The sequence below is a fragment of the Rutilus rutilus genome (genome assembly GCF_951802725.1).
Source record: "Rutilus rutilus genome assembly, chromosome: 14".
Lineage (NCBI taxonomy): Eukaryota > Metazoa > Chordata > Actinopteri > Cypriniformes > Leuciscidae > Rutilus > Rutilus rutilus.
The window spans coordinates 22,412,162-22,424,055 of NC_140219.1; the positions used below are offsets into that span (position 1 = coordinate 22,412,162).

At 37.2% G+C, this 11,894-nt stretch overlaps 1 protein-coding gene across 2 annotated transcripts; it reads right to left on the bottom strand.

Moving 5' to 3' along the window:
• Positions 1-1,211: 1,211 nt before the first annotated feature.
• Positions 1,212-10,313, bottom strand: stard15 (StAR-related lipid transfer (START) domain containing 15). 2 transcript variants are annotated; one of them, XM_084431164.1, is made up of 7 exons: positions 9,938-10,313; positions 7,547-7,694; positions 6,928-7,031; positions 3,799-3,916; positions 2,968-3,020; positions 2,067-2,330; positions 1,212-1,430 (listed from the first exon to the last, which is right to left on the bottom strand). In XM_084431164.1, the coding sequence occupies exons 1-6, from the start codon at positions 10,082-10,084 to the stop codon at positions 2,112-2,114; spliced, it is 789 nt and encodes a 262-aa protein (XP_084287290.1). In that variant the 5' UTR covers positions 10,085-10,313; the 3' UTR covers positions 1,212-1,430; positions 2,067-2,111. The 2 variants fall into 2 exon arrangements, with proteins under 2 accessions (XP_084287290.1, XP_084287289.1); XM_084431163.1 differs by having other exon boundaries at positions 1,212-1,625.
• Between the last annotated feature and the right edge of the window lie 1,581 nt (positions 10,314-11,894).

An 11,894-nucleotide genomic window follows, 5' to 3' on the forward strand; every position in this document is an offset into this window, starting at 1 on the left:
TTTTACCTCACACAGATATGCACTGAAAATTTCAACAACTTTTAGCCTTTTATGTTCAAACCGAAGCCAGAAAGATGGAGAGACTCAAGAACTGACAACATGTAGACAACATTTCCGAATTGTTAATTTGGTGAATTTATGTAGCTTATGTGTAGCTATCTTCTAGTCATTGATTAGCATATTCTGTCTTGATAATCTATAAATCGCGTTCCCGGGGGTGGGTTTCTGTAAATTTTAGGGTTCATGATGTCACTAACCCGGGAGGAATGTCGTGTAGTCCCTACCAGCCGTTTGTTGTAGTCCTTAAAAAGCAATTTCTTTAAAAGATAATATCTCCCTTTGCTTTGAACTTTGAGCGTTGTAACTTTGCAGATGTTGTTTATACTCAAACAGCAACATTACACACTAACTAAAGTTAGAAAGCGAAATCATAATCATCCACCCCTTTAAATGATGTGTGTAAGTGTACTTTTGACCTGTGAACTTTCCTTCATTTTCACACTCTTGGTACATTATTTAACTAGGTCTATTTAATTTGACTAAATCAATTTGGGGTTTTTTTATAGTTATAGTTTCACAATGTTATTATTTGCATGTGTTTAAAGTTTTCTGTGAGTGACTGGTCATTTTAAACCTTTTTAGAATAAAATGTCCTCATTTGTCTTTTTAAGGTTAATATCATAGCTATCATTTTTGTGAATCATAATGCACATTTAAATCATATTTTAACACTTCTAAATATATTTGCAAATCCTACAGTTAAAATCTCATACTATCATATATTAGTGACGTCATGGAAAGTTCACAATAGTGTGCTTTTAGGTTTAAAATGAAGATGATGTGAAGAGAGGCTTGATCTGCGCAGCAAAAGCAATAGGACTTTTGTTATGAGAGAAAGCCGGAGGGTTCACTTATGAAGTTTCCTTTTCTCCCCTAAAGCCCAATCTGATTGATGTAGGCAGGAACTGTTTCAAATGGGAAGCAGGAAGTGTCTGAGACAATAGAGGTTTTGAGGAGTGGTCCCCCAGCTGTACATTTATGGATGAAGAAAAAGGATACCGTTTTGAATAAACTTTCCTCATTGCCATTTCTACTCAAATATAACAAATATTTAAAGCTGAGATGTAGAAAAGTGAGTGGCTTAATGGTCATATATAACTTTTTAGATACAAATGCTGTTTATACAAATAAATAATTCCCCAAAAAACTAGTTTTAGAAATACAAACTTTTTATTCTTAAGACAATACATTGAGAAAAAAATGTCATGGAGTCAAAAGCACACACAGAGCGATTCAAATGTACTAAACATAACTGATTTTTGCAGCCCTTGAGGTCTCTTCAAGGCAGATTTGTGTCACTTTAAGGAACGTTTAAGGAAGTCCTTGCTATCTGCAACCTCACACAGGAAATCTCACCACAGAATGGAGGGCTGGACAAAATAGTGTTTTATAAGTTACATAACCGCTTGACAGAATGAGTTGTGCTCCATACACACACAAAAAATAAAGGTTCCAAAAAAGGGGGTTTCGCAGTGATGCCATAGATAAGCCACGGAACCATTTTGGGTTCCCCAAAGAACCTTCCAGTGACCAGTTCTTAAAAGAACCAGTTTTTGAACCATAGACTGTAAAAAAAATAGGTTTGAATAAGAACATTTTAGTAACCTAAAGAACATTTTACACTATAGTGAACCATTTCTGGAATGGAAACGTTTCATGGATGTTAAAGGTTCTTCAATGAACCACAGATGCCAATAAGGAACCTTTATTTTTAAGAGTGTATAAGTAGGCTAATAAAATTACATTCATATTGTGAGCTGAAACTTAGAGTAATAAAACTACACTTCCGGAGTATGTATTGATACTGTGTAAAACGTTTTATACTGAATGAGTTCATCATACATTATAAAAAGTATTAAACATGTCTAATACAACCAGACACTTCTTCAGTGTGTGGACATAGAATGGAGGTCTTTAAATCTCTGCAAAACACTATATTGTTATGAGTGTATTATTTATAGAATAAATGTAAGGGAACCATCCTCATCTGAGAATGAGACACTCACTTTTCACATGCACACAGAACACGAGGAGAGTCACTGTGAGTTATCTTAGGTCTCATCATCATCACTGTGGTGCTGGGCCTTCTCCTCATTCACACAGCTCTCATCGATGTTCTCCAGCGAGTCTGCTCTCTGCACTGTCAGGTCAGCTACACTGATGCAGGGCAGCGTGTTCTGCTCCGGGTACCTCCACGGCTTCAGATTCGGGTCGTGTTTCCGCTTCCACTCTGGGTACTTTAGGCAGGCTTTGTAAATCTTTTTCATGGCCTGTGAGAAAGAGAAAAAAAGAAGTTGAAAAATCTGGACCATGCATTTGATGCACTTCTTTTATTTTTAAACCTAACATGCTGTGGCTATTACAGAAAATCTTGTATGATCTGCACATTTCTAACCACCAGATGGCAGCAAAGGAAAACTGAATTTTTTTATTGCCAACATGAGCGTGACTGTTGAGTGATGCAAACAATAATCAGCACAGTAACTTGACCTCACAGGAATACATTTGTTTTTAAAATATATTCATATAAAAAACAGTTTGTTTTAATTGTTATAATATGAAGAATATTTAATTGTAGTAATATTTCACTGTAAAAAAATAAATAAAGATAATATAACTATAAATGCAGCCTTGGTGAGCATGAGACTTCTTTCAAAAATATTAAAAAGACCACAAATGTTTGATCGCTATCGGCCAATATTACAATGATATTTCACAATATTACTGTATAAGAGTATAACATTTTTAAAAATCCAACCAGCCCCAAAGTTTATGTATCATTCTTTAAAAAAAAAAAAAACATTGTTTTTAGAATCTCTGTTATTTTATTTACACAAATTATGTAAATAAATGATTAAAAAAATATGTACAAAGAAAATATTATCTTTCGATGCACTTAGTTCTTACCTTTGGTGCCACAAACTGTGAGACTCTGTTCACTACCCACTTGGGTAAAGATCCTGAAAATAAATCAAGATAAAGTTTTAAAACACTATATTCTACTGTAAAAAAATATATGCAAATATTACATTAATGTAATAAAGAGGTGTGCACCCCTGAATGCCTTTTTTGTATCCTAAATGCACAGCAGCACTGCTAGGAAAATAAAATAAAATGGAAGTTTGGGGGTGTTTTATACCCGGCTGTCATAAACCCATTTCATGGACATTGTGTATACTGTAATTTTGTCTCTCTGTCTCTGAAGTCTACTGTACAACTGCAATAAACTGAATCTAAGTGTCTGTCCCACAGGTCACAAACAGCTGGTGCATCACAGCAACGGAAGACATTAATAATCAAAGCCATCGCTCAGAGCAGCATGGAAAAGATGACATCAGCAAATTCATAAAATATGTGTAAAGTAGGAGTTTCAAAGGCTTCCTGGCTCCTCACTCTGTACAGCACAAGAGCACACTTGAACGGAGAAGAAAAATGGAGATGGCCAGGACTATAAGACATTACATAAAATTACACCATGAAATACAATTTCAATCTAAACACATGCATTTTTGCACCATGATGAAACTGCACCGCTCTTTAAAATGATATGACGTTCTTGTATACAGCAACAACTCGACAGGCCTGAAACTGTAAACAGGGTAAGTGTCAAGTAAACACTCATGTTCATGGTGTGCTTTTCCACCAAAAGAAGGGGCGATCTGACACTGTGACTCCAGCGAAAAAGTGAAACCTTTATTTATTTATTTATTCCCGTAAATGATACTGAGAAATGTTCACCTCGTGGATCCACCTGCGTCAAGTAATAAAGAGTACAGCAGTTTGCTCCATTGGATTGGATCAAGTACCCAGTGAGTAACGACACAGCTCTGACATAATCCTTCTTTGGTGGATATTCCTGAAAAAATAGCAACAATGAGAATTTAGTTTCATGGGAATGACGGAATGTTTTTTGTAAGAATGGATAAAATATACAAACAGTCTGACCATTATTTGACCTAAACAGCAGAGGTATTAAAGGGATACTCCACTTTTTTTGGAAATAGGCTCATTTTACAACTCCCCCAGAGTTAAACAGTTGAGTTTTACCGTTTTCGAATCCATTCAGCCGATCTCCGGGTCTGGCGGTACCACTTTTGGCATAGCTTAGCATAGATCATTGAATCGGACAGGACCATTAGCATCTCTCTCAAAAAAATGACCAAAGAGTTTCGATATTTTTCCTATTTAAAACTTGACTCTTCTGTAGTTACATCGTGTACTAAGACCGACGGAAAATGAAAAGTTGCGATTTTCTAAGCTGATATGGCTAGGAACTATACTCTCATTCCTGCGTAAGAATCAAGAAACTTTGCTGCCGTACCATGAGTGCAGCAGGCGTAATGATATGACGCAGCGCCTGAAAATAGTCCCCAGCTCGGTAACTTCCAACGTGACCGGGACTAAGTTTGTCTAACCTATTAGACCTATTTTCAGGCGCTGCGTCATATCATTACGATGTAACTACAGAAGAGTCAAGTTTTAAATAGGAAAAATATCGAAACTCTTTGGTCATTTTTTTGAGAGAGATGCTAATGGTCCTGTCCGATTCAATGATCTATGCTAAGCTATGCTAAAAGTGGTACCGCCAGACCCGGACATCGGCTGAATGGATTCGAAAACGGTAAAACTCAACTGTTTAACTCTGGGGGAGTTGTAAAATGAGCCTATTTCCAAAAAAAGTGGAGTATCCCTTTAAGTAGAGTTTGTCGTTATTGCAAAATAAACTCTAAAGTGAAGCTTATTATATTGCTACGCACAAAATTAATAAATAGCCAACGTAGCATACACGTGAAATGAATAGCAGAGTCCACATAACAAATAACGAAAATGGAACAGATAAACAGCATCATTGGAAATTTTTGGAATAAAAAAGATTTTTTTTCCAACTGATGAACGATAAAAACAATGACAGCCAATCAGAATCCACCAAAGAGCTCAAGCATTTAAAGCGGCAGACAACAAAACTGCAGGGCGCGCCTAGAATAAACAGAATAATATCACCCGCTGTTGATATTGACGCTAGTTATCGTTATTATAGTTATCTTTATAGTTCTGTTTATCATGAATACGCACTGCAGTTATCTCGTTATGTCTGCTTTAAATGCTCAAGCTCTTTATTGCAGGGTGGATTCTGATTGGCTGTCAATGATTTTATCATCCATCAGCTGGACAAAAATCATTGTGAAAGTGATTCCAACAATATCGTTCCTCTGTGCTGTAGCCTAATATTTATAGTTGTGGTGTGGACTCTGCTATTCTTTTAAGAGCTATATCGTTATAGTTACCGTCATTTGTGTAAACGGGCCTTTTCTCTGTATAAACATTTACATAGTCTACTCAGATTTTAAAAGTTGTGTAGTGTATTCCAGCCTTTGGAAAATAATTGCTTCAACGTATAAAACAATCAAGCAATCTAGCAATAAGACAAGCACTGCAACAATATTGCAGCTAGTATTAATACTGAAATCCTTAGAGGTCAATTTGACAAAAAAAAATTATAACTAAGACATAAGATATCACCAGAATATGTTTGCATGAAACACTGGTTTCAGTTACCCGGATGAAAGGATACACACACAGCATGGCCATGGTCGACAACCAATATTAGCATTGCTGACCAATCAGAATGAAGAGAGCCGTATAATTAAAGGTTGTATCAGCGATTTCAGGCCCAAACATAAATGATCACATTCATCTAATCTTTCCTAACGATCCGCTAGCTGCCCGCCCCATAAGCATGTTTTTGTGCGCAGATCTCAGAGCCTAGGCTGCCTACAGAGACGCGTTTTTTTGATGGCATGCTTATGGGGCGGGCAGCTAGCGGATCGTTAGGAAAGATTAGATGAATGTGATCATTTATGTTTGGGCTTGAAATCGCTGATACAACCTTTAACTGATTTATTTCCGATTTACAGGGGACTTATTATGCCCCTTTGTACAAGTGTCCCCAGAAAGTGTCTATGAAGTTTTAGCTCAAAATACCCCACAGATAATTTATTATACCATGTTGTAAATTTTTGAGTGGAAGGAAAAACATGCTGTTTTCGTGCATGTATCTTTAAATGCAAATGAGCTGCTGCTCCCCACCCCGCTGTCCAGAAGAAGGCGGAGCCTGTACAGCTCGTGCCTCGGATACTCTGCCAAAAACTAAGACATCTGTTTGGTTTTGATTATCATCTCTATCGCGGTATCGCTCACATGACATTGCAGTTCTTCATCATCATGAAAGTTTTTTATTTGCATGCGTTTTGAAGCCATATGAGTGTGAACTTCTGATATATGGTTTTCTGAGCGTACACATCCAAAGCACGTGCACAGAGAGCTGGATGTCAGACGGCACGTCCCGTGAATATTAAACAAAGTTATCTTTCACGTCGCATTGCGCTTAAACTTCAAACGGCTTATTCTGAGACACTACTTATGATTTATGGGGATTAAAAAAAAGGAGTGGGGGGATTTTTACCATTATAGGGGGGTTGTGGACATACACTGCCAACACACATTTATGTTCAAACACTAAGTAAAATGAATTTTGCATAATAGGTCCCCTTTAAAAGCAAGAAATCAACATCCTGAGTAAGATTTTAAATAGAGAAGATAAGGGAAGAACACACAAGCCTGTTGATACTAGACATGTAGTTATTCATTACAACATGGGGATTCGGTCACCCGACAGCGTGACTGATACCTCTGTCAGACTTTTGCCACTGATCTGGCCTCTTCTGTTTCAAGCGACTCAAGACCTGGAAGGCTGACCTACATACCAACTGACATACTGTGCTGGACTATATTTGTTGGCTGTGCCAAAATGTTTAATAAAACCAGTGCTCCTACAGACCAAACAATCCAGACCAAACACAGACATACCGGGTGTTTGACAGAGTAGTTGATTATCAGATAGTCATTGCCAAGAGGAAGCCATGACCGCATGGTGACGAAGTCTCTGTTCTTCAATGGACTTGGACATTTCCCTGTAAATAAACAAGGGCAAGATTTAGAGTCCTGCCATGAAAAGGCAAAAAGGTAAACTTGAACCAATGCATAATAATTTCATATGGTATACAATAAGTCTAACACTTGTTGTATATAAGATGTTGTTTCCACAAGATGTAAGATGTTCTCAAAAGAAAACTTAATTCTTAGCACATAATTTTCTTGTTTTCTTAAAATATATGGTATCTATTGCAGTATAGAATTGCAGTATGTCTTTTAATACTCTTTCATCACTCTTTTGCAATTGATTGCTCTTATTCATGTCTCTTTATAAATTATTGCTGATATTCATGCACAGTATATCAAAGAGCACTACATTAGAATTATTCAACGATAAAAAAGCAATGAATTTATCATTAAAGATATTTATCATTAAATGTACTGCAAACACCCACAACATTTTACTCATAGTAAGCACAAATATTGGCTTAATAATAATAATAAAAAGTGCACTGGTGCTCAGTTCTAACACAGAGGCAAAGGAGTGACTCACAGGAATAATATCCCACGTCTGCATTGACTGTCAGTCTTCCAATATCGAAAGTGTCGATCATGTTGGAGTCCCATTTTTTCCGGTAGCTTGTGTCGTGCAAGACGTCGTAGAGAGTCTCTGCTGTCACGTCCTTGCACACGATTCTCATCTAAGAGGAAAAACAGACATAGTCTCATTGACTCTTTCAAATCTTAAGAACTTTTCCATTGCAGTTGAATACAAAGTTCACAAAGTGTGTTCAGCGTTGAAAAATCTCCTGCAGTTTTCCCTCTGGTGCTTCCGTGATAAAGTGCTGACAGATTTTGAATGCATTCTGTTACCGGGCAGATGAAAAATGAAAGCATTTCACTGTGCTGACAAAGGCCAGCTACCATTTATACATCCATCTATTCATTCCCTTATCTTTAAAAGCCCTGCTTTCTGGGTGACTCAGCCATGTCAGGTCACAAAGAGTAAAAGTTGACACAGCAAACAGTGGGTATAAAAGGATCTTCAGTAGAGTGAGAGATACATTGGAGCTTTAAATTTAAACATGTCGGCCTGCATTTGCATTTCAAGCTTACATGTAGCTTGTGTCGAGTGAAACCTGCGTTTTTTCCAGGTATACTGTAGCCACCTTATCCTTTAACTCTGCCTGGGTTGGGAGGAGGGTCAGGTAAGCATGAATACATAAAATGCAATGTGATCAGATATTGTATGACTCCGCGACGCAAGTAACCGTGTAACTCAATCAACTCTACCCTGGCATGGTTTAATAATTTATGGCCAACCCCCTACAACCCCAGCTTGATCAGTCCCTCCTCATTGCCATTGGGTTCCTTGGAACAAGTTTTATTTAGTCTCTATGAATGGAATGTCGTCAAAGCCTACAAAGCTCAATTATTCATGAAAAGAACGCCTCAGTGCCCCGGAGAGCTGCGTGAATTATTGAAGAAGGTCTGTCATCTTCTTTCATTTTTGCAGCCGTAACGGGTCTAAATAATTTTAACATCACCTGCCTGAAACGTTGCTGAAACAGCCCTCATGCATATAGGTCCTCACATTGGGACAGCTTTTCAGCCATTGTCAGAGAGGTCAACAGAAGTGCTTTTACACACAAAAAAACACAGAAAAAGAGCCAAACTCTGGTAAGACAGCAGGAGGGGCTCAGGTTTCCTCATCTGAGCCTGCTGTTACCACAGTTTTCCGCTCTTAATTTTTCAGCACATCTCATGGGTGCAGTGTGTTCCTGAGAGACCTGTCTTTCATCTCAGAGACTGTGGATCATGAAGCAGTCAGGCCTGGCCAGTTTCACTGTATGCTGAGTTTCCCCTGGGCAAATGGCCCATAACCATATCTCTGTTTGTTTCTCTAAGATTTTCTCAGAAAAGGTCTGTGAGGAAAGCCACTGTTCAGGAGCTTATAAGATATACTGTAGTTTACACACAATGTCTGCCTTTTTTTTTTTTTTTTTTACTGCACACATTGATATACTGCTGTTCCACAAGCAATGTATATTTAAGTCTTTGGTTCACATGCTAAATTTTGTATACCCCCCTCTTTCACATACTTTTAAGACTTACTTGATTTCATGCACCATACTGGTTGAGGCTGAAGTAGATATCTGATTTAAAAAACTAGCTTTTTTATAGTACACTATCATTCAAAAGATTGGATACGGTAAGAAATGTTTTAAAGGTTATTTGAAAGAATTTTCTTATGCTCACAATGGCACCATTTACTTGATCAAATACAGCAATATTGTGAAATATTACTATATCTATTTAATATTGTAATAAATATAATTTATTCCTGTGATGGCTAAGCTGAATTTTCAGCATCATTGCTCCACTCTTCAGTGTCACATGATCCTCCAGAAATCATTCTTATATGCTGATTTGATTCTCAAGAAACATTTCTCATTATTATCAGAGTTGAAACAGATGGATAATACCTGAATAATAGTTGGAAGTGAATATCTGAACCACAGATCCCATCTGAATTCAATGGCAAACATATGCAATTTGTGTAACAAAGTAGGTAGGCCTTATATTTAATAAATAATTAGATCTACTAGTGACTAATTGAGCAGATAGTCTACTAGTCACTATTGGATTACTAGTATTTAAAAAAGTAAAAGTAGCATGTATATATTTATAAAGAATACATGTTAAAACAGCTTGCCATAGCCTAGCTACCATACACTGCATTCAAGGTTTTGTTTACTAAGCAAAAAAAATAATAATTCATTTTTCAATTTGTTCTTATACAGACAATGACTATTCAAAGTCACTGATGATGTAGCCTAATATGGCAAAATTTACCAGAGTTGGTCGCATTTTAGACGCTGATGCCACTGTGGACTGAAAGCAGAGTGTAAACAAACTAGTATCCGCATTGCAACGCACTTGCCTTGAGTTTCTGCACAGTTTTGCACTCCTCGTCTCTACACCACACCGTCACTACTCCTTTGTTAAAACGGGCGACCCAGCCATCCTGACTTTCACATTGTTCTCGGAAAGATAAGAAATCGGTGTCGTCCGGTATCTGAACTGGCATCTTGCCTCCCGGTGCTGTGGATCAGTGTCTGCAGGGCTAAATGCTCCTCTCATAAATGCCACTAATCCGCTCGTTTGTGTCGTCTACACCACTTATCGTCGTTTTCCGCTTAGTTTTAGTCTAAAAATTCGTTTTCTAGTTTAGTCTAACTGCTGCGCATAAGGTTACTATGTTGTATCTAATGTATGATGGAGCAGGTGGATTTGAGCATCCTCTTCAGTCCTGCATCAGTCCCATACTGGAGAGACGCATTATATAAGTAAGGCATCACGTTACTGACATGTCGTTTTTCAGGTGGAGCAGTCTGCAAGAGCTCATTTAGTCAGACTGGCTGATGATCTACGGATCAGGTGTCATGTTTGTCAATTCAAAGGATGTCTTTTCCGTGCCTGTTTTGTTTAACCTGTGCAGGTGTGTAGCCTGAATCCAGCGTCTACTGTTTCGCACTCAGCTTTTCTCAGCCTTACTCCTTTTTTTAGCATATTGTGCAGGGGAAAAGTAAAAGTCTGCTTTTTTACAGATTAGTAGGCTACTTGAGGATTTTAACAAACATCTCCCATCAGGTCTAGAAGCACTATTTTCGTGTAATTGTAAAAGCAGATTTCTTTCAAAGCCCGTAAAATGCGTAGCCAGAACATTCAGGGAACCCAGCAACCAAAAAATATTAATCCTTATAAGAAATATAGGCCTTTAAATGTCAGATGAACTGTAAAAGTCTACCTGAAACTTCCATTTGTCATGAAACACAATGAATGTTGTTTTGTTTGGATGTTAAGGGAATTTTAATAAAATAAGGTTATATTTGGATTTCAGGTTTGGGAATTACCTTCATAAACTCTGGAGCTCAGTATAATAATAAAATGGGCTTTTGTGTGCGCTGAAATGAGGTATTGGGTGGTTTATCTTCACTTAAGTAGTTGAGTCATCCATATGAAGCATTGTCCATCCTCAATTAAGCAGTCTGCTATTGTCATTCACATCATGGGAAAGAGAGACGTCAGTCTTAAGGATTCCACTGCAGGTGCCAAATCATAGGCTGTCAGTCTGCTGCTTTCTTGAGCTTTAACAATGAAAATACCCTTCCTTTGTTAATTTGAAAAACATTTACAGCAAAATACACGGTAACACTTTATTTTGACGGTCCACTTTAGAAATGATACTACTAACTATATGTGACTTTGACACTACGTGAACTAGAGTATCAGTACACTGTCTGCTTAATCTATCTATCTATCTATCGATCTGTCTGTCTGTTTGTCTATATATGATTATATAAACAGTATATATATTTTTATTATTACTTTTCACTAAATGTGTTACCATAGTTCCCAACTAGGGGGCCTCAGCAAACTCCCCAGGGGCCCCCAATATGTCTTAAAATTACATTTTTACAAATTGGTTATATTAACATAATCATAATTATAATGTTTAAAAAAAAAACACTAAACATAAAGGTGTACAACATTAAACTGACATTATATTTAATTTTATTACAGCAGAGGGACATAGCAGCTTAGATTAGTGTTGCCAGGTACTCGGTTGTCTAGCACAATAGGACTATTTTGAAAATGCAGTCACTGGAAAAATGACAGAGCCACAGTTTTCTTTTTTTCTTGGTGGCTACTATTATAATTTACTGGCCACGAAAAAAGTTTAGCTTTAGACAAAGAAAAATGAAAATCCTTTTACTAATATGAATTGATCCTTATAAATACCTGGCAACCTTTAAGGATCGCCGAAAGAGCGACTGGGCGAAGGAGAGATGTATGTTTGATGATTTTTTATTAAATAACTGAAGAGGTATAAAATA